A 22,109-nucleotide genomic window follows, 5' to 3' on the forward strand; every position below is an offset into this window, starting at 1 on the left:
AGCACATGGGTTACCTTGTAGGCCTTTCCAGTTCGTGTTGGATAAGCCTCCACCCATCCAGAGTAAGTACACACACGAACCAGCGAATACTTGTTACCTCTACACTTTGGCATTTCTGTGAAATCCACCTGAAGATCCTCAAAAGGAGCCGCTCCATAAGCTTGTATGCCGGGTGGAACAGTGGGGCCTTGCCTCGCATTGTGCTGTTGGCAAGTAACACACTGTTGTTGTGTTACTGCTTTGGCAAGGGCTGGCAACTGTGAGATGTAGAAGTACTGGCCTAACAATTTTTCAAGTGACCCTTGACCTAGATGAGTGATTTCGTGCATGGCCAATACAATTGTGGCTCCCAGCACCTGTGGCACAGCTACTCTCCCATCTGGCAGTCTGATCCATCCTCCTTTTATTACTTACCCCCCTTCTGCATGGAAGAAGTCTTTTTCTTCCTTAGAATAGGTAGGTACCAGGTCAGATGTTTGAGGGAGTAAGGGGGCTGCTACCAATGTCCGGTAAGGGGTGGACGCTGCTTTTCAAGCTTCTGAATCAGCTCGAGAGTTTCCTAAGGCCACTGAGATGGAGGCTCGCTGGTGTCCCCTGCAGTGCATGATTGCCACCTTCTGAGGTTTCCACACTGCCTCTAGTAATTGTAGAATTTCTTGTTGATATTTTATGTCCTTTCCACCAGAGTTTAACAGACCCTTCTCCTTATATAATGCTCCATGCACTTGGAGGGTTAGAAAGGCATATCGAGAGTCAGTGTAGATGTTTACAGTCTTACCTTCACTGAGTTCTAGAGCCTGAGTTAAAGCAATGACCTTAGCCTTCTGGGCTGAAGTGCCCTGTGGCAATGGTTTGGCTTCAATGACAGCATCCAAAGTTACCATCGCATATCCTGCACATCTTTCTCGTTGTGGGTTGATGAAGCTGCTCCCGTCCACGCATAACTCCCAGTCTACTGATGCCCATGGCTGGTCCCGAAGGACAGGTCTGCTAGAATAAACTGAGTCCAACACCTCTACACAGTTATGCTCTACCAGGCTCTCTGATACTAGGAGCAGGGTGGCGGGATTTAGGGTGTTAACAGACTTCAATGGTTATGCGGGGATTTTCACATAGCAAGCTTTGGTACTTGGTTAATCTAGCATTTGATAGCCAGTGATGTCCTTTGGTATTCATCAAAGTTACTACAGCATGGGGGGCCTTTATATTCAGGTTTTGCCCAAGGGTTAGTTTATCTGCTGCTTGTGCTAACAGGGCTGTTGCTGCCAGGGCCCTTAGACATGGTGGCCAGACTTTGGAAACCCCATCTAGTTGTTTTGAGAGATAGACCACTGGCCTTGGCCAGGGCCCCACAGTCTGGGTTAAAACTCCAACTGCCATTTTTTCTCTTTCTGACACATAGAGTGTAAAGGGCTTTGTCAAATCTGGTACTCCTGGGGCTGGGGGCCAACATAAGTTTTTCCTTTAACTTACAAAAGGCTTGCTGTTGTAGAGGCCCCGATTCAAAAGGCTCCCAGTCGCCCCCTGTGTAACCCTGTACAAAGGTTTGGCTAGCACTGCAAAGTTTGGAATCCATAATCTGCAAAACCCCACAACTCCTAGGAATTCCCTTACTTGCCTTCTGGTTTTAGGTTCCAGTAGGCTGCAGATGACCTGCTTTCTTTCTGACTCCAGGCTGCGCTCACCTTTCCGAATAGTGAATCCCAGGTAGCGTACCTGCTGTCCGCAGATCTGAGCTTTCTTCTTGGACACCTTATACCCACAGTCCTCCAGGTGCCGAAGCAGGGCATCCATCCCTTTTGCACACTCGACTGCTGTGGAGTGTCCCAGCAGAAGGTCGTCCGTGTACTGGAGCAAGCCTAGGTCTTTAGCAGGAAACTTTTGCAGGTCTCAAGCCGGGGCCTCCCCGAAGATAGTAAGGGAGTTCTTGAATCCTTGGGGAAGCTGGGTCCAAGTGTACTGAGTAGTGACACCTGACTCCGATCTTCCCACTGAAAGGCAAACAGCTTCTGGCTCTCAGGAGCTAGTCTGATGCTAAAGAAGGCATCTTTTAAGTCCAGACAGGTAAACCAGCTGTCCTCAGCCTGCAGCAGCCCTTTCCTTCCACAACTAATTATTGTAATCCACAATTAATGAATATTATATTCATATAATGTGTAAAGGTTAGGAACTGTTGGGTGCAGAGTCACTGTAGCTTGGTTGACCAAGCCCAAGTCCTGTACTGGCCAGTAGTCCTTGGTCCTTGGCTTAGGGACAGGGAGGAGGGGGGTGTTCCATGGAGACTGGCAGGGAACTATAATTCCAAAGGCTTTCAAGTGCCTGAGATGAACCTGGATTCCTTTGAGAGCTTCTCTAGGAACTGGATACTGCTTTTGTCTAATTGGCTGGGCCCCAGGCTTAACTTCTATGAGTACAGGGGCTTGGTTGACCACCAGTCCCGGAGGATTATCCTCCGCCCATACTCGGGGCCATCACTTAGCTAGAGCTGGTTTTATCTCTTGGCCTGGCTCGGTCAGAAAAAGTCTTCATTCTTCTTCCCTGGGGACCATAAGGGCCATGATAACTCCTGTTCCCGGTAAGTTTAGCTGTAAAGAGCCCTGTTTTGTAAAGGAGATGGTGGCTCTCAGCTTGCTAAGCAAGTCTCTTCCCAGCAAAGGCAAGGGACAGTCAGGCATATGCAAGAACTGGTGAACTATTTCATGTCCCCCCACTGAGAAGGTCCATGGTAGACAGAAAGTCTGCTTAGTGGAAACTCCTGTTGCTCTGATTACATCAATGGTTTTCCTGGATAAGGGGGTGACCAGGGTGGTCACTACTGAATGTTCAGTACCAGTATCGACCAAAAACTTAATGTCCTTGCCCCCAATTGTAATCCTGACCGTGGGCTCCTTGGGGGCGCTTGAGCCGGATCCCCCTCAGTCTAATAGCCCTTCAGCCAGATTGAACAAAGCTCCCTTGTCTTTATCTGAGGTCTTTTGCTCCGTATCACCTTGCTTTTCCTTCAGTTGGGGACACTTATCTTTCCAATGTCCGATTTCCTTACAATAGGCGCATTGGTTACATTGCAAGCGTGGGCAATTAGATTGGGTATTCTTCCTGGAACCCCTCTTTCCCTGTTCTTTCGGGAGAATTCCCCTAATGGCCGCGGCCAGTAAGTCGGTGTTTCACCTGGCCTGGTGTTCGCCTTCCTTATGGCTTTCTCTGGGGCTTGTTGCATCTCTATGCACAAACACTTGATTGGCTATTTCCAGTAACTGTGAGGTATTCATACCCACAAACCCAGCCTGTTTCTGCAGTTTTCCCTGATATCTTCTGCACTTTGACTAAGGCCATATTAATCATTCACTGATTTTCAGGGCTATCTGGATCAAAAGGAGTGTACATATGGTAAGCCTCACACAGTCATTCATGGAATTGCGCTGGACTCTCCTCTTTTCCTTGGATGACCTCAGAGACCTTATTTACATTTGTAGCCTTTTGATCCTCTTTCTTTAGACCTTCTATCCATGCCTCACGGTACTGTCTTAGCCTCTCCATGTCTGGCCCCTCATTCAGGTCCCACTGGGGGCCCGTTCCTGGCAGCTGAATTCTTCTATATTCTTGAGGGTTTTGGTAATTGGCTAGGGTGTGCTCCTCTAGCCACTTGGTTGCCACCTGGAGCACCCTTCGCCTTTCGTCTGTATTAAAGAGGTACATGAGCAGCTGGTGGCAGTCAGCCCAAGTAGGATTATGAGTCTGTATAATAGTTTGAAGCAAGTCAATTAAAGCTTGAGGCTTTTCGGTGTAAGATGGAGTATTATTTTTCCAACTGAGAAGGTCAGCAGAGGTGAAAGGTTGATACACAAAGGCTGCCTTTTCGCCATGTGTCTGTCCTCATCTACCCCAGTATATTGCTGTTCTCTAAGGGGCATTTGGATTTCAGTCTTGGGCCATAAGTGTGCTGCCAAGGGAGGAGTTTCTCCCACGGCTTCACTTCTTCTTTTGTCTACTCTGGGTGGTCTAGGAGTATGGATATCTGGTGGAGGTGGAGGTGCTGTGGGCTCAGGAGTGGGGAGCCCTTCCTCTCAATAAGGAGGAGGCACTGCTGGTACCAATTCCTGCCATGATTCTTCCGGTGTTGGCTCAGACAGGACTTTTGGTGCCGACTTCCCTCGGTGGGTGGAGTGACAACCTTCCTTAACTAACTGTCCCTTTGCTACTAGTACTGCTGCTGCCTGTCCTCTTAACCACTGTGGGGGATCTAAAACTAGCTGTAACCAAGAATCTATATACGGGAACTGATCTGGGTGCCCTGGCTTATAGGTTCCCCTGTGCCATACCTTCAAGACAAGGGACCTGTCCCAGCTTCCTTCTGATGGCCAACCCACCTCTAATGCTGGCCAGTCTGTCTCACACAAAGTTCTAAGTTTTCTTGGTGTCATAGTAACTCCATAGTCTCCCTTAAATCCCTTTTTGAAATTTTTCAACATAGTTCCTAGAGAGGTGGGCTTACTTTGTGCCTGGCCCATGTTTCCTTGAGACAAAACACCATGCTCACACCACACACACACCACAAAACAGAATGGGTGAAGAGGGCACACACACACTTTTACAGTTTACACCAAACCAGAATCAAAACCAAAATCAGAGTATCAAGAAATCCAAGCCAGGTCAGAAACAAAACCAAAGTATCAAGCAATCCAAGTCAAGTCAAAAACAAAAACCAAAGTGCCAGTACAGGCACGTCATGGGTGATTAGGCCACGCTTCCACTCAAATGAAGGGGGTAAGTTCCAAAGACCAGTCTTAACAAGTTTCAGATGTCCAGACTCCAAGTACCAGTTCCTTCCTGGTGTTCAGCCACTGCATTGATCCTCCACAGGGACCTGCCATGTGCTGCTCTGGTGAGGCATTCCACTGGGGCAGTTGCCTACCCGGGAGTGCTCTCAGGATCCACGTTGCTCAAGCTGGCCGGAGTCCCCCACAGGGATGCTCCACAGGGCAGGCCTAAGCCGCCTAAGGGGCTGCCTTGACCGTCCATTAATCACCTTGCTTCCCGGTCAGGGAACCAAGAAATGTAGCAGGACGAGCTGCAGACAAGAACCTCTCAGACACCGAATTGTGGAAGGAAAGGGCTTTATTCAGCTGGGAGCACTGGTGGACTCACGTCTCTAAAAACCGAGCTCCCTGAGTGAGCAATTCCTATCCCTTTTAAGGACTTACAATTCTAAGGGGGTCCGCATGAGAGGGTCATGATCGATTGAGCAAGCAGTGGGTACGTGACTGGGGGCTGCATGCACTGGTAATCAGAATGAAACAGAACAGGACAGGGATTTTCACAGTGCTTTTCCATACAATGTCTGGTATCTATAGATCACATAACCAGCTAGGCCAGGGGTCAATTTTTAACCACCAGGCCTGGAATGCAGTGCCAGGCTGTCTGACTACTGATTTCACTTCTGTCTTTTCTTTAACTCCTACTTTTTCTTTGAGGCAGAAATTGGTCATAAGACAATATGAGGGGTGGTCTCCTCCCTTAACAATATAGCCAAGTTCTTTGCTAAGGCATATAACAAGGGTGACTTTTGCTGTAGTTCCTAATAAATTTCTCATTTCCATCTCAGGCCTCTTTAGCCTGGACTTCACTGTCCATGTCAGTATCAGCATTTTGGTTACAGCCATTTAACCAGTCTCTAAGAAGTTTCAAACTTTCCCTCATCTTCCTCTCTTCTTCTGAGCCCTCCAAATGCTTCTATCCTCTGCCCATTTCCCAGTTCCAAAGTTGCTTCCATATTTTCAGGTATCTTTATAGCAATGCCCCATTCTTTGGTACCAATTTTCCGTGTTAGGCAATTTTTGCACTGCTGCAAAGAAATACCTGAGACTGGGTAATTTATTCTAAAAAGAGGTGTTAATCCAAAATATCTGAGACAGGTCTCAGTCAATTTAGAAATTTTATTTTGCTTCCATGACACAGCCTCAGGAAGTCTTGATGACATGTGCCCAAGGTAGTCAGGGCATAGCTTGGTTTTATGCATTCTGGGGAGAAATGAGACATTAGTCAATATATGTAAGATGTACCCTGGTTCACTCTGGAAAGATGGGACAACTAGAAGTGGGGAGGGGGCTTCCAGGTCATAGGTAGATAAGAGACAAATGGTTGCATTCTTTCGAGTTTCTGATTAGCCTTACCAAAGGAACCAATCAGATGTGCATTTATCTCATTGAGCAGAGGGATGACTGAATAGAATGAAAGGCAGACTTGCCTTAAGCAGTTCTCACCTTGACTTTTCTCTTTAGCTTAGTGATTTTGGGATCCCAAGATGTATTTTTCTTTTGCAGAGGCTCATGCCTGTAATCCCAGCACTTTGGGAGGATTGCTTGGGGCCAGGAGTTTGAGATCAACCTGGGAAACATAGCAAGACCCTGTCTCTCCAAAAAAGAAAAATTAGAGGTTTAATTGATTCACAGATCTGTAGGATATATAAGCATGGCACTGCTATCTGCTTGGTTTCTGAGGAGGCCCCTTCAGGGAGCTTGTACTTTTGGCAGAAAGCAAAGCAAGAGCAGGCTGTCACATGGCAAAAGCAGAAGCAAGGGGGTGGGGTAAGGTGCCACACACTTTTAGACAACCAGATCTCACAAGAACTCACTATTGCCAGAACAGCACCAAGCCACGCAGGCTCCATCCCCATGACCCAAACACATCTCACCAGGCCCCACCTCCCACATTGGGGATTACAATTCAAAATGAGATCTAGAGGGGACAATATCCAAACTATATCAGGCACCAATGGGAAACTAACACAGAACAGGTTTCTGAGTAGACCCAAGGCCATATTCCAGAAACAGTAAGAACTGTTTCTTGGTATTTCTGTTATTCAGAAATTTAATATGTGTATTGCTGAACCATTATATTTGACCATCTTCGGATAATCATTCATCCATGAAAATATACATCAATTTCTCCAGTGCTTCTCATTGACATATTTTTTGGATCATCTAGGTACCAGTCATTAAGAGTAACCTATACAAGGGGAGGTCCAATTAAGTGAAACTTACAGGGAGGGTAATGTCACTCAATATAAGGGAGAATTTTCTGTTAAAGCCATTCAAAAAGAGATTGGGCTGTATTTAGAGGTTTGTATGGCAGGATCTAAACAACTACTTGGTGGAGATGTTAAAGAGAATATTCATGCATTGGTTGAGTTGTTGGATGAGGACAGATTTTATTCTTGAATCCTAAGAACCCAAGGGGTTGTAAGGAAGAAGCATCACAGAAGATTGGGTGGGACTCTTGTGTATAGATGTGCAAATTATGCCTACACAAGGTGTCTAGCCAAGACTGAAACCACCAATAGAATCTAGCTCACACTTTGTTTGCCAAGCTGTGCGTTCTGGCTGTGGGGCTGCTGTGCCCTGAGGCAGGAGTAACCTTTGGCTAATTCATATAAAGGTATTATCTACTTGATAAGATGTATGCTTGAAGGGCTGCATTCACCCAAAGAAGGCAGCACTTTTTTTCTAATTTGCAGAAAGGTACTGCAGGGGCCAGCACAAACCATGGGACTAGGGCTATAGGAGATGGTTTCTTGGAGTTGGTGAAGGCAAGACAAGGATACATAAGAAAAAGAAACTAGAAATCAATAGCAGGAGGAAGTTGGGAAACTACAAATACATGGACATTAAACAACATGCCCCTGAATGACAAATGGGTCAATGAAATTAAGGAAATCAAATTCTTGAAACAAATGAAAATAGAAATACAACATAGAAAGCCTATGGGATAAAACAAAAGTGGTATTAAGAGGAAAATTTATAGCAAAATTTTATTTAAAAAGTAGACAAAGATCAGCTGGGCATGGTGGCTCACACCTATAATCCCAGCACTTTGGGAGGCCAAGGCAGGTGGATCACGAGGTCAGGAGATCGAGACCATCCTGGCTAACACAACGAAACCCCGTCTCTACTAAAAATACAAAAAATTAGCTGGGCGTGGTGGCGGGCGCCTGTAGTCCCGGCTACTCAGGAGGCTGAGGCAGGAGAATGGAGTGAACCCAGGAGGCGGAGCTTGCAGTGAGCCGAGATTGCGCCACTGCACTCCAGCCTGGGGGACAGAGCGAAACTCTGTCTCAATAAATAAATAAATTAATTAATTAATTAAATAAATAAAAATAAATTTAAAAATAAATAACTTCATGAAAGTAGACAAATATCAATCTAACAAAGCACCTTAAGGAACTGGAAAAGCAAGAACTGCTTCAACCCAAAATTAGTAGAAGGAAAGAAATAATAAAGACCACGGCAAGACTAAATGAAATAGAGACTAAAAAAAAGAAAATACGAAAGATCAACAAAACAAAACATTGGTTTTTCGAAAAGATAAATAAAATTGACAAGCCATAAGCTAGACTAAGAAAAAAATGAGAGAGAACCCAAATGAAGTCAGAAAAGAAAAAGAAGGGAAGGGGGTTATATTATTAATACTTTAATCCCAGTCTGGCTTCTCCAGTCCCTTAGCTCACTTCCAAATTGTGCTATTGGTGTCTGCTCCCAGTTGATATATTCTGATAGCATATCTAGTTGGGAAGAGAAAGTAGTACATGAATAAACTCCATATTTCAGACTAAATAAACATCTCCTTTGGAAGGTCACTGTACAAGTTGGCAGCAAATGGAGAAAGCAAGAATCTAAGTATTAGAGATCAAAGGGAGAGGATGTGTCCACTCAAGGCTCTCAGAGAAGGCAGAGCATTTCTCTCTGATTTGTAAGGCTGGTCAACTACCCAAATGTGTAAGGATAGATAATGCCAGTGTCCTCAAAGGCACAGGAGATATACACAGGAACCTAGCTGAAGCAGTTTCTGTATTCGTAGCAGAGTCTCAGCTAGTCAGGACTGTTCTTGATGTTGCAGACAGTCCAGGTAGCTAGATCTGTCTGGAGGTGACTTTGGAGCTGGACAATATGCAGATCTGTGTCATGTGTGTATTCCTCCAGGTGTCCTTTGAGATGACCCATGAGACCCTGTACTTGGCAGTGAAGCTGGTGGATCTCTACCTAATGAAGGCAGTATGCAAGAAGGATAAGTTACAACTCCTTGGTGCCACTGCCTTTATGATTGCAGCAAAATTTGAGGTGAGCCTGAGTCCCCATGGCCTGGATAACTAATCAAGTTTCTGTCCAACCCAGTGAATGAATATGTATTCATATATATTCATTGTTATGTGCTGCATAACAATGTTTTGGTCAATGATGGACTGCTTATACTATGGTGGTCCTGTAAGAGTATAATGGAGCTGGAAAAGTCCTATCACCTAGTGACATTCTTATTTTTTGTAACATTGTAATGTTACAAAAGATAACTCATATGGTGATGCTGGTGTAAACAAACCTACTGCACTGCAAGTCATAAAAGTATAGCACATACAATTACGTACAGTATATAATGCTTGATAATGATATAAACTGTTACTAGTTTATGTGTTCACTATACTTTTAATTGTTTTCTTATTATTTTATTAGAGACAAGGTCTCTCTCTGTTGCCCAGGCCGGAGTGCAATGATGTGATCATAGCTCACCATAACCTCAAACTCCTGGGCTCAAGCAATCTTCCCACTACAGCCTCTCACATAGCTAGGACTATAGGCATGCACCACAGTGCCTGGCTTTCCCTTTTCAGAAATTTTTTTGTAGGGGTGGGGTCTCATGTTGCCCAGGCTGGTCTTGAACTCCTGGCCTCAAGCAATCCTCCTGCCTTGGCCTCCCAAAGCACTGGGATTACAAGTGTGAGCCACTGCGCCTGACCTGGTTTAGAGTATACTATTACTTATTAAAAAAAAAAAAAGTTAACTGTAAAATAGCCTCAGGATGTCCTTCGGGAGGTTTTCCAGAAGAAGGCATTGTTGTAGGAGATGACGGCTCCATGCATATTATGACCCCTGAAGAACTTCCAATGGGACAAGATGTGGAGGTGGAAGACAGTGGTATTAATGATCTTGACCCTTTCTAGGCCTAGGCTAATGTGTGTGTTTGTGTCTTCATTTTTAATAAAAAAGTTTAAAAAGTAAAAAGTAAAGCCGGGCGTGATATTTCAATGCCTATAATCCCAGCACTTTGGGAGGCTAAGGCAAGAGGATTGCTTGAGCCCAAGAATTTAAGACCAGCCTGGTGAACAAAGTGAGACCCCATCTCTACAAAAAAATAAAGAAGATTAGCTGGGTATTGTGGCACATACCTGTGGTCCCAGCTACATAGGATGCTGAGGCAGGAGGATCCCTTGAGCCCAGGAGGTTGAGGCTGTAGTGAGCTTTGTTCAAGCCACTGTATTCCAGTCTGGGTGAGAGAATGAGACCCTGTCTCAAAAGAAATTTTTTTTAAAGAAGAAAGCTTATATAATAAGGATATAAAGAAAGCAAATATTTTTATACAACTTCATACTGTGTTTGTGTTTTAAGCTGTTATTACAAAAGAGTCTAAGTTTTGTAAAATAAAGTTACAGTAAGCTAAGGTTAATTTATTATCGAAGAAAAAATATTTTTTTATAAATTTAATGTAGCCTAATTGTACAGGTACAGTGTTTATAAAGTCCATGGTAGTGTACAGGAATGTCCCAGGCCTTCCATTCACTCACCACTGACACACTGACTCACCCAGAGCAACTTCTACTCTCACAAGCTCCGTTCATGTTAAGTGCCCAATATAGGTGTACTGCTTTTAAATCTTTTATGCTGTATTGTTACTGTACTTTTTCTGTGTTTAGATAAGCTAAACAAATACCATTGTGTTACAATTGCCTACAGAATTCAGTAGAGTCACATGTGTATAGGTGTGTAGCCTAGGAGCAATAGGCTATATACCATATAACCTGGCTGTTATATGGTATATATAACCTAGGCTGTACCATCTAGGTTTTTAGAGGTACACTCTTTTCTGTGATCTTCTCACAATGATGAAAATGATGCATTTCTCATAATATATCCCTCTTATTAAGTGACACATAACTGTGTATACATACATTTATATGTACATATATACACGTGTGTATAACATCAGTGTGTATATGTGTGTGTATACAGTTACACACATACAAATAATTTTTGTCTGCCACATTTTTTGTCCCTCTTCCCAAAGCAGAGAAGCTGGTGTTGGTTGGCAATGGTGGTGTATTTGTTTCCTGGCATCAACAAGGTTCTTCCATTTTCTATCTGAAGATGTATTATGTGGGCATCCAACTAATTAAATGGGCAGTTCTTTTTACAGCTTCCTTCTGCTCCGTGATTTTCTGCCTCCACCATTTTCTTGTTCCACCAACTCCATCCCCATCTGGTAGAATCTCAGTCTGCTTATATAACAAAGCATTGCCTAACCAGGGTGCTGGAGACATTTAAGAGAAAATGGCCTGATGTTGATGGCAGTGAGTCTAAATGGTCCAGGTGAAATAGTAATTTGGGAAGTAGCAGTATAAAAGTGGGTAGCTGACCTTTTCTTCATGACCATAATCCATCTGACTAACCTCTCTGATTCCCCTTCCTTAGGTGCTAACTGATCTTGTTCAACTTTCATTTTTCCTTCAGCTAGGCTAGTTGTAGGAAGCCTTAGGGTTTGGGAGCAGAGAGGTGGCAACTTTTACCAAGGATTTCAAAGAACTTTAGAACTGTGGGTTTGTTTCTGTGTTGGCTCCCTCCCCAGCTCCTGCCTCCCTCTCCTCCCCAAACACATACTGGCTCTTACCCCCTCCCTCCCTCCCTGCCTCACTCTCTCCCTCCTTAACTTGCTCCCTTCCTCCCCTCCTTCTTTCCCTGTCACCTGCCCTCCAGTGATTGTTTTCCCTCACTCACCACCCCACCCTCCTTCGTTGCCCCTCACTCACCGGCTCACTTGAGCCCTCCCTCCCTCCCTCACTCTGTCCCTTCCTCCTGTGCCAGCTTGCTTGCTCCCTCCTCCCTTCCTCCTGCTTTTCCTCCCTTGCTCACTCCTTCCCTTATTTCCTCCCTCCCTCACTTACCTGCTAGCTCCCTCTTTCCTTTTCTCCTTGCTTCCTTCCCAGGCTCCCTCTATCACTTGGTGGATAGATTCCTCTCTCCCTAGCTAGTCTACACCGTCCCTCCCTCGGTGGCTTGCTCTCTCCTTTCCTCTCTTTCTCTTGCTCCCTCACCAGCTCTCTCCCTCCTTCACCTGCTTTCTTCCCTCCCAGGCTCTGTCCTTCCCTCCCAGGCTCCCTCTTTTTCTTCCTTGCCCACTCTCTCCCTTCCTCGTTTACTCTGGGCACTTCTTAGCAAATCCTGGGAGTTGGAGCACCCTTCCTCTGTTGGCCAGGACAGAGGGCCCCTACCGAGTCCTATGGAGGAGGGGTGTCTTCCTCTCACAGGATTAAGAAGTACAGAAAGCCTAAGGAGATTTTGGGCTGAGACGATGGGGTTTTCTAGATATACAATCATGTCATCTGCAAACAGGGACAATTTGACTTCCTGTTTTCCTAATTGAATACCCTTTATTTCCTTCAAATGTGGCACATATACACCGTGGAATACTATGCAGCCATAAAAAATGATGAGTTCATGTCCTTTGTAGGGACATGGATGAAACTGGAAAACATCATTCTCAGTAAACTATCGCAAGGACAAAAAACCAAACACCGCATGTTCTCACTCATAGGTGGGAATTGAACAATGAGAACTCATGGACACAGGAAGGGGAACATCACACTCCGGGAACTGTTGTGGGATGGGGGGAGGGGGGAGGGACAGCATTAGGAGATATACCTAATGCTAAATGATGAGTTAATGGGTGCAGCAAAACAACATGGCACATGGATACATATGTAACAAACCCGCACATTGTGCACATGTACCCTAAAACCTAAAGTATAATAAAAAAAAAAAGAAGTACAGAAAGCCTTTTGTTTAGGGGAGGTATGGAGATGGCATGAGGAGAGAAAGGAGACAGTAGCCGTTGCACAGAGCAGTGGAAGAGAGAGGTTCCTGCCCTGGTGTTGCCACTAGCTTGCTGTGTGAACCTGAGCACATCACTTTTCTCTGAGCCTAGGTTTCCTTGTCTGCCAAACCAAAGGGTTGGTCCCGTCTGTCATCCAAAAATAGGGGAAAGGTGGGGGAAGAAAGCTGTGGCGGGCAGTAAGCTGCAGGTAGGGAGAAGAATTAGGGGCCTTCCTGTGTCCTCATTGTTTCTCCAAACCAATGTTTGACATCCAGAGGGCAGAGCACTGGAAGGTGCTCCCCAGACAGAGGTTCTTTTCACCCTCAGCCTGGCCTGGCCTTTCCTTGTCTGACCTCTGGGTGCCTCCGCACACTCTGCCCACCGCAGACTTTTGTCTCTGCTTAGGTTTCCTCTATGCCTGTCTGTCTCTCCACCTCTCTCACTGCCAGGTACCCTGTATTGCCCTCCTCAAACATCCTTGCTCATTCCCTACACTAGGACACAAAATACAGGCTTATTTTCTATCTCTAGCTCCCCTTTCTGTGGCTTCCTTCTGTCCCTCCCTCCAGAGAAGGCCTTAGATTTCCCATTCATGGTTCTCAGAGGGCAGATTGCTGCTCCTAGGCCCTGTGCCCCATTAAGTTGCTTCTGGCACTGTAAGAATCCACCCCCAGGAGGTCCTATCCTCTATCTGGTGGTGGTGGTGGTACAGTTTTGGGGCAGGCCTCCCCTGTCCTTTCTTTCATTTACTTTTTCTGATGAGCCACTCACATCAACCAGAAGCTGAGTCTCAGAGCTACCCTGAAGATTTATGCCAGGAAATCCTTCACCCTTCTCCCTGCTGACTTTTACCTCGAAGCAGAAAGGATGGGTTGTCTGTCTGGTTGTCACATCCTCTCCTCTCCTCTCCACCCATAGGAGCACAACCCACCTTGTGTGGATGACTTTGTGTACATCTGTGATGATAATTACCAGCGATATGAGGTGCTCAACATGGAAATCGACATCCTGAACGTCCTCAAATTTGACATTAACATTCCCGTCGCCTATCATTTTCTGCGCAGATATGCTAGGGTAAGAGAGAAGAGACACATCTTCATTCTCCTACTGCTGAGTTAGTCTCCTTTATACCCAGAGTAGCTGCCTGAGTGGTAGGAAAGGGGAAAGGGACAACAGGCAGCAGGGAGCTTTCTCCTTCCATCCAATCTCCTAGGTTAAAACTTGGCAATCTTTATGAAATAGTGGGAGGTGGGTGGGGGTGAGTTGCAGATTTCCACAGTGTGCCTATAAGATTTTGAAGTGAGGCCAGAGTTGGGGAGAAGAAACATTTCTTTGATCAGGGAGGGACACATGGAAAACTTTGTGGGGGGATGCTGGCAATATTCTCATTCTTTGCCTGAGTATCAGTTACAAGGGAGGTCACTTTATAATTCATTGTATTGTGCAAATGGGTGCAATGTACTTTTCTCTTTGTGTGTGTGATAGGTTGTAATTTTTAAAAAATAAGTTTAAACAAGAAAAGGGAAAAGGTTGTTTTGAAGTATGGAACACCTTCTTGGGAGGGGCACAGGAACAGAGTCACGGTGGGAGGACTTTGGCTCTTTAAAGAATGACCCATATACCAAGGGGGGATGTGGGCCAGTACCATACACACAGTTGGTAATTTGATTAAAATCCTAAAGGTGCCAAATCCCACTGACTGTTTCAGAATCCCCCCTAAATAGTCTGTTTTTGTGGGTAGGGAAGATGAGGTGAGTTATGGTTGCAGGAGAAAGGCACATTACTCAAACAGAGGGCCACTGAGGCTCGGGATGATGTAACTGGAGAGGGAGTCCTCTGCTTGGTGCCAGTTTTCTAAATTGATTTCTGAGCCAGTCTTCTCACTGCCTTTAGTGTATCCACACCAACATGAAGACACTGACCTTGTCCCGCTACATCTGCGAGATGACCCTGCAGGAATACAGCTATGTCCAGGAGAAGGCTTCCAAGCTAGCTGCTGCCTCCTTACTCCTGGCCCTCTACATGAAGAAGCTCGGATACTGGGTAAACACTTGCGAGATAGGGGTATAGGGGTAGAAATTTAAAAAGCAGAAGGTCAGCTCAGGGGGAAGGTGTAAATTAAGGCCACGGGAAACTCTTGGGGACAAAACTGACACATATTCACAATTATGAACTCTAACACCTGGACAACTTGGGGCAAGGGCTTCTACAGCAATAGTTTTGAATTATGCCATTTTTCATAATCAAAGTACCCTTTGTTCCAAAGAAAGCTCATCTGAAAGCCCAGTATTACATACCAGACTACTGTGAAGGTATTCTGGTGGTCATTGGGGGTAGTGTGACCCTACTTCTTATCTCCAGCCCTGTTCCCCTCTTGCCTCTTGCAATCCCCTCAGCAAGACTGGCCCCTGAGGGAGCTTGTTGGAACAGGGTTTGAAAAGCACTGAACCAGAGAAGAGTAGTGAAAGCAACTGTCTGTGTCTACAAAAGTGGCACTCAGGGGCATGACTATAGTGTTCTTCTCTGAAGAAGGCCCTCAAAGCCTCCTGCTCCAATACAAATAAAACTCATATTTGATGCTTTCTCAATTTTATGAAAAGTTGGGGGTAAAATCAACTTTAGATAATTTTGCATTCTTACTAATGATATGTATAATATGTAATCCAAGTAGCAGGAGTATGCTTGCAAATGCAGCCCCTCTCCTCAACCACTTCTGAGCTCCTCCTACCTAAAAATCCTGGAGCCACTGAGGGAAGAACCTCTGTGGGCTGAGAAAGAACCACATAAAGTAGTTATGTGAACTTGGACAAGCCATAGTGAAATTTCTTGAAACAGAGAAAGCATTCAATAGATGATAGTGATGATGAAAAAGAATAAATAATAATCATGACTGGCATTTATTGAGTGCTTTGACAGTGATCTAAGCACTTTGTGTATTAACTCATTTAATCTCCACAACAACCCCACACAATAGTACCGTTATCCCTGTTTTGCAGATAAGAAATAACTCCCATGTTTACACAGCTGATGAGAGGTGGAGCTAGGCTTTGGAAACTAGGCGTGGTGTGTGGTGTTCACAATCCAAACCAACTGTGTAATCAGAATGGGCATGGCCACAGCTCTGGAGCTAAGGGTCTGGAGGCCCCATGCTGAACGAGGCTTTGACCCTTGGATCCCGTGGAAATCCAGTGGGCCGTGAGGGGGGACAGCTGATGGGTTCAGGGAGGCAAACTGTGTGCCAACTAAGATAGAAATATTTCAGTGTTTTCACACTTGGTGACTAAACCAGGGCATATCAGCTAAATGTCAGCCCGAATCTGAACTCGGGTAGTCTGACTTCACAATCCTCTATGTTAGTATACTGCCTCTCCTATAGATAAGGAAGGCTTCACAGAAGAGGTGACTTTTGAGCTGGGTCTTGAAACTTATGCAGGAACTTGTGAGAGGGGACATTCTAGGTAGAGGGAACAATAATTAAAAAGACGTGAAGGCATTAAGGAGGGAGTGTGTTGTGTTTAGGGCAGAATAAGACATCCCCTATGGATAGAACAGAGAGTATGGTAAAAGGAGAGGTGCTAATGATGTTAATAGTGACAGATGAGACCAGAATGGTAGATCATGGTCAGATTGTGAAAGAAAGGCCTTGTATACCATGCTGAGAGACCCACTTTACACTAAGGCATTGAAGGTTTTTTAGGCAGGGAGGTGACCTGCTCCTGTTTGTGTATTTTAGAAACAGTACTGGTATAGCAAAAGAGAAGGTAGAGTAGATGAGAGAGAATATAAAGGTGGGAACACCAGTGAGCAGGCTATTGTAACATAGTCAAGGTGAAGCATTTGAGGGTCTGAACTGACACAATGGCACTGGGGCCTTTTAATCTTATTTAACACATCCAGTCTACTCCATTGCCCCCTTGTGTTACTCCCCTACTCAGCACGCCAATGACCGCCCTTTGCCTGTGGTGGTGGTGGTTTCCAAACAGTATTTGGGGGAGCCCTGGGTTTCCTGCAGAAGTCTCTCAGGGACCATGTAAAAGATAAAGGGATCCAAATTCGTGGGCTTCTTAGCTCCCACCCCCACTTCCAGGTAAGCTATTTGGGCTTCCAGGTAAGACACTTGAAAAAGAGGAGTTCAAGGAAAATAAGACATTTTGAGGAAACCACTGACTTATAAATCCTCTTCCTTTCTCTGTCTGTTGAGCTCCCCACTTCACCAACCACTGTGGGCATGCTGTCCTCTGTGAAACTTTCTGTGACTCTCCTGACAGAGTTCGTGGGTCCTGCTGCTGTGTTCCTCCAGTGTCCTATGCTCACTTCCATTATAGCACTTATCACACATTTTTTAACTCTCTGCACATCTGTCTCCTCTACTAGACTACAGACTCCTCAAAGGCAGGTCCCTCATTCATTTTTGTGTTCCCAGGATCCTACATATAGGGCTTGGTAATCCTGGTTAGCATTGTTTGGGTACTTACTATGTGCCAGACTCTGTTCTATGTATGATACACAAATACACACACACACACACACACACACACACACACACACACACATTTAACCCTATGATGGAATTACTGTAATAATCCCCATTTGGCAGATTGGGAAACTGAGGCCCCAAGAGGTTAATTAACTGGCTCAAGGCCAAGCTGTTAGGGGAACTGAAATTTGACCTGAAGCATTTTGCCTCCAGGACCTCTGCTCTTAAACACTGCTATACCACTTCTGCCACATAATAGGCATTCTTAGCTGAATGAGAAAATGAACCTGTGGAATGATAGCTGTTAGAGCCAGAGAGGAGGATCAGCCTTAAGTTCACGTTGGCTGTTGAGTTGGCACCTAAACTTTGTTCTGGGGTTTACCTGGCCATTAGCTCTGGACCTGAGAGTGAGCAAATTACAAAATCAGTCCTGTTCCTTAGGACTGGTGAATTTCTGCTTACATGAACATCTGTGACCAGGGCTAATATCGTTTTTTTTTTTTTTTAAGAGATAGGGTCTTGCTCTGTTACCCAGGCTGGAGTGTGGTGGTGCGATCATAGATCACTGCAGCCTCGAACTCCTGGGCTCAAGCGATCCTCCTACCTCAACCTCCCGAGTAGCTGGGACTACAGGTCTACACCACCATGCCCAGATAATTTAAAACTTTTTTATAGAGCTAGGGTCTTGCTGTGTTGCCCAGACTGGTCTTGAATTCCTGGGCTCAAGCAGTCCTCCTGCCTCGGGCTCCTAATGTGCTGAGATTACAGGCATGATCCCTACCACGCCTGGCCAAGAGCTAATATCTAACTGGTACGTATGGATATAACCATCCCAGTGGTTTGTGGCTGGAATCTATTCTTCTATATAGCATAGTATAATTATTGATTAGCGTCCAGATGGTGTGAGTCTTTGAAATGTTTTGAATGTCATCTCTGTTTAAACCATGTGTGGGAAGCTTAGACTTGGGATAGCAGAGATGGAGAAAGGGTGTGCTTCCTATAGTAGAAATCATTATTCATGCTGCTTCTTCTAGGTTCCCTTCCTGGAGTATTACAGTGGCTACAGTATCTCTGAGCTTCACCCCTTGGTCAGACAGCTGAACAAACTGATGACTTTCAGTTCTTACGATAGTCTCAAGGCTGTATATTACAAGTATTCTCACCCGTAAGTACTAAGCCCCGGATGAGGTTGGGTTTGTGTTCATTTATTGGGAAGCTTTAAAATACTAGACCGAGACTAGCCTCACTTAACAGAAAAAGATTCAGGCACTTTTCACCTTCCTTTCTACTCTAGGGTTAAAGCAAGATAGGGAATTAAGGGCCGTATGTCCCACTTGTTCCATGGAGCCTGATTGTATTTGCCCTATTCTATACTGAGGAGACCCCTCTTCCTTTTGCAGGGTCTTCTTTGAAGTCGCCAAAATTCCCGCCTTGGATATGTTGAAGCTGGAGGAGATTTTGAACTGTGATTGTGAGGCTGAGGGCCTGGTACTTTAGTAGCAGCCACAGGGCTAAGCACGCATGTTAACAGGGTATATTTATTCTATGTTTGAATTTGTCTTTTGATCGCTTTTATTCATTTTTCCTTTCTTTGTCTTTTCCCAAACTGATAATGTTATAAATATTTACGTTGCTTGTTTTTATGAAAGAAAAAAATATTGTCATATTTGACTACAAATTTAATAAAAAATTAATGGTTATTGTTAAAATGGCTTATCTCCCCTCTTATTGTTCAGGAGCCCCATGCACAGCTCAATGATTTTTTTTTTTCTTCCTAGTCAAGGCTGGGCCCCAGGGCCTAGATTACCCAATTCCCTCCTCTGTTTAGAAGCCTTCTCCTCATGGGAAGAGGAATTGAGCTAACCGTGAACTGATGGATGGGTCTACAGAAGGAGTATTATGGTGCCCAGTCCAAGGAGAAAGCTCCTTACCTGACAGGTAGGCCTCACTGTTCAGAGCTGGGCAGCTGGCAGTGTAGGCTAATACCTTTTGGTCTCAATCTCAGGTATTTTGCTTTCTTTGATTCTTCCTAGATGGTGAAAAGTTGGGGATCAGGATTTTAATCCAAATGTAGCCTGCTTTCAGTTAGGCAGCTTTTTAGAGTACAAATTTGAAAATACTCTTGGAGTGGTACATGCTGAAATCATTTTTGGCCCTTGTCTTATGCCAGGAGAAGAAATTCCTACCTGTGAAATTGGCAAGGTGTCCCATGAATGCAAGCATCAACCACTTGCCCAATCTTTAATTCATATAGCATTAAGAGATTCTGCTTTCTTTTTCACTCTGCCCTACCTTTGGGGTGATGTATACTGGGACAGTTACTTAAGTTGTTAATGGAGGAGTGGAACATCCACTATGCCACTTGTTCAAGAGCTACTGCCTCAGTCTCACCCCAGGACCTCCCCACAATCCAGCAAGTAATGTCTACCACAGCAGGAGACCTCTAGGACTCCATTCTAGTATTGTAGCTGGCAATTATCCTGATTGGTCTGTGACCATTTGTTACCACTTGTCAAATATTTTGAATATCAGTCCTGGAGGGTGGACATTTGGTGGAGAGGACAATCAAGGAAGCAGTTATGGGGAAAATGCCTCTTCAATTCTGTCCCAGGACTCTCCATGCTATTGTAATTACATCACCTTTTCTGATGGGTTAGAGACAGATGGATGAGCATGCCAAGCCCTTAGGTGTCTCAGTGCTTTCCTTCCCTTCGAATCAGTTTCCCATTCTTCCTCCTGACTTGCTTTGCCTTGGAGACCAGACATCACTAGGTTTCCTCCTGCCCCATTCTACTGTATTGCAAGATGACTAAGGGTTACAGCCAGAGAGGTCCAAGCTGCTCAGCAGTGGTTCTGCTGGCACAGCCAACTTTGCATGAACATGCTAAAAGCATTAGGCTGGAAGCCATCTTGCAAATCTCCAGCCTTACTAAAAGGATGTGTCTTGTACCTGCTTTTGAATTCTGGAGCTTTACATCAAGGGGAAAAAATTAACCAGTGGAATTATTTCCCCCTTTTTACCAACCCTGTTCTTTAAAGGTGCTAATGAAACCATCAGTCATTTTTGTTGTTGTTTTTGCAATGCCTCAACATTTATTTTGCACACACTCATCACTACTTCAAAATTAAGATAGCTGTTAGAACTGGAGCTTGTTAAAAGTGGGTGCAAAAGTTATCGTGGTTTTTGCCATAAACCACGATAACTTTTGCACCAACCTAATATTTAGTGCCTTATTAAAGAAGCACATCTATTTTTTATCAGGAATTTGCTGGCCCAGTGAGGTGGCTCACGCCTGTTGTCCCAAAACTTAGAGAGGCCAAGGCGGGAAGATCACTTCAGCCCAGGAATTTGAGACCCACCTGGGCAATACAGTGAGACCCTGTCTCTACAAAAAGTTAAAAAGTTAGCCAGGCGGCGGGGCGTGGTGGCTCACGCTTGTAATCCCAGCACTTTGGGAGGCCGAGGCGGGCGGATCACGAGGTCAGGAGATCCAGACCACGGTGAAACCCTGTCTCTACTAAAAATACAAAAAAATTAGCCAGGCGTGGTGGTGGGCACCTGTAGTCCCAGCTACTCGGAGGGGCTGAGGCAGGAGAATGGCGTGAACCCGGGAGGTGGAGCTTGCAGTGAGCCAAGATTGTGCCACTGCACTCCAGCCTGGGTGACAGAGCGAGACTCCATCTCAAAAAAAAAAAAAAAGAAAGTTAGCCAGGCATAGTGGCTCATGCCTGTGGTCCCAGCTACTCAGGAGGCTGAGGCAGGAGGATCACTTGAGCCCAGAAGGCAGATGTTGCAGTAAGCCATGATCGTGCCACTGTACTCCAGCCTGGGCAGTAGAGCAAGACCCTGCTTCAAAAAAAAAAAAAAGAATTTGCTTTTATATTTTGATGACTCTCTCTATATAAATAAAACTAGCTTTCTTTGTAACCTTATGTATTTTTAACAGTTTTATTTTCTTAACTGAATGCAAATTACTTTATATATGTATATATAACTTTATGTCTCCCTATATCTTTAAGATCATAACAGTTTAAAAAACAAAACTAAAAAATTCTAAAAGTTTAACCTACAAAATCATCTATATAGGTCATAAAAACACTCTGATAGAGAAATGTGCCCAGTAATTCATAAGTAAAACAAACATAGCCTGTGAAATAATGTGACATGCTTAGAAAAATGCCTGACACATAGCATAAATATCTAATAAATGGTGGTGGTACTCTCTGGTAGTGGAAGGGGCACAGAGTGGCTACAGAGGTAAGGAGGGGTGAGACTGTTTTTTTTGTTTTGTTTTGTTTTGTTTTTTAAAGAAAAAGTCCTGGCTGGGCACGGTGGCTCACTCCTGTAATCCCAGCACTTTGGGAGGCTGAGACAGGCAGATCACAAGGTCAGTAGTTTAAGACCAGCCTGGCCAATATAGTGAAACCACATCTCTACTAAAAATACAAAAAGTTAGCTGGGTGTGGTGGCGGGCGCCTGTAGTCCCAGCTACTCAGGAGGCTGAGGTAGGAGAATCACTTGAACCCAGGAGGCGAAGGTTGCAGTGAGCTGAGATCATGCCACTCACTCCAGCCTGGGTGACAGCGTGAAACTCTGTCTCAAAATAATAATAATAATAATAAGGCTTATATGGTATGTTAAAGGTTTTTATACTAAGAGTTTTGATTTGGGAGATGTATCAATCAAGGTTAGTCAGAAAACAGAAACCACTCTAGTTAT

The 22,109-nt window shown here is 44.7% G+C and overlaps 1 protein-coding gene across 5 annotated transcripts in view; it reads left to right on the plus strand.

Moving 5' to 3' along the window:
- The window catches only part of CCNB3 (cyclin B3), a 93,195-nt gene extending 74,097 nt beyond the window's left edge, over positions 1-19,098 (plus strand). For 4 of the 5 annotated variants that reach the window (XM_055268880.2, XM_055268883.2, XM_055268881.2 and 1 more), the window contains 5 exons: positions 8,976-9,113; positions 13,831-13,986; positions 14,806-14,955; positions 18,424-18,554; positions 18,790-18,968. In XM_055268880.2, the coding sequence (XP_055124855.1) occupies positions 8,976-9,113; positions 13,831-13,986; positions 14,806-14,955; positions 18,424-18,554; positions 18,790-18,886 (672 nt within the window). In that variant the 3' untranslated portion in view covers positions 18,887-18,968. Of the gene's footprint in view, positions 1-8,975; positions 9,114-13,830; positions 13,987-14,805; positions 14,956-18,423; positions 18,555-18,789 lie in introns of all 5 variants that reach the window. The other variant, XM_055268884.1, reaches the window with a different exon arrangement.
- The last annotated feature ends 3,011 nt before the right edge of the window (positions 19,099-22,109 follow it).

Source organism: Symphalangus syndactylus, chromosome X, assembly GCF_028878055.3.
Source record: "Symphalangus syndactylus isolate Jambi chromosome X, NHGRI_mSymSyn1-v2.1_pri, whole genome shotgun sequence".
NCBI classification, from domain to species: Eukaryota; Metazoa; Chordata; class Mammalia; order Primates; family Hylobatidae; genus Symphalangus; species Symphalangus syndactylus.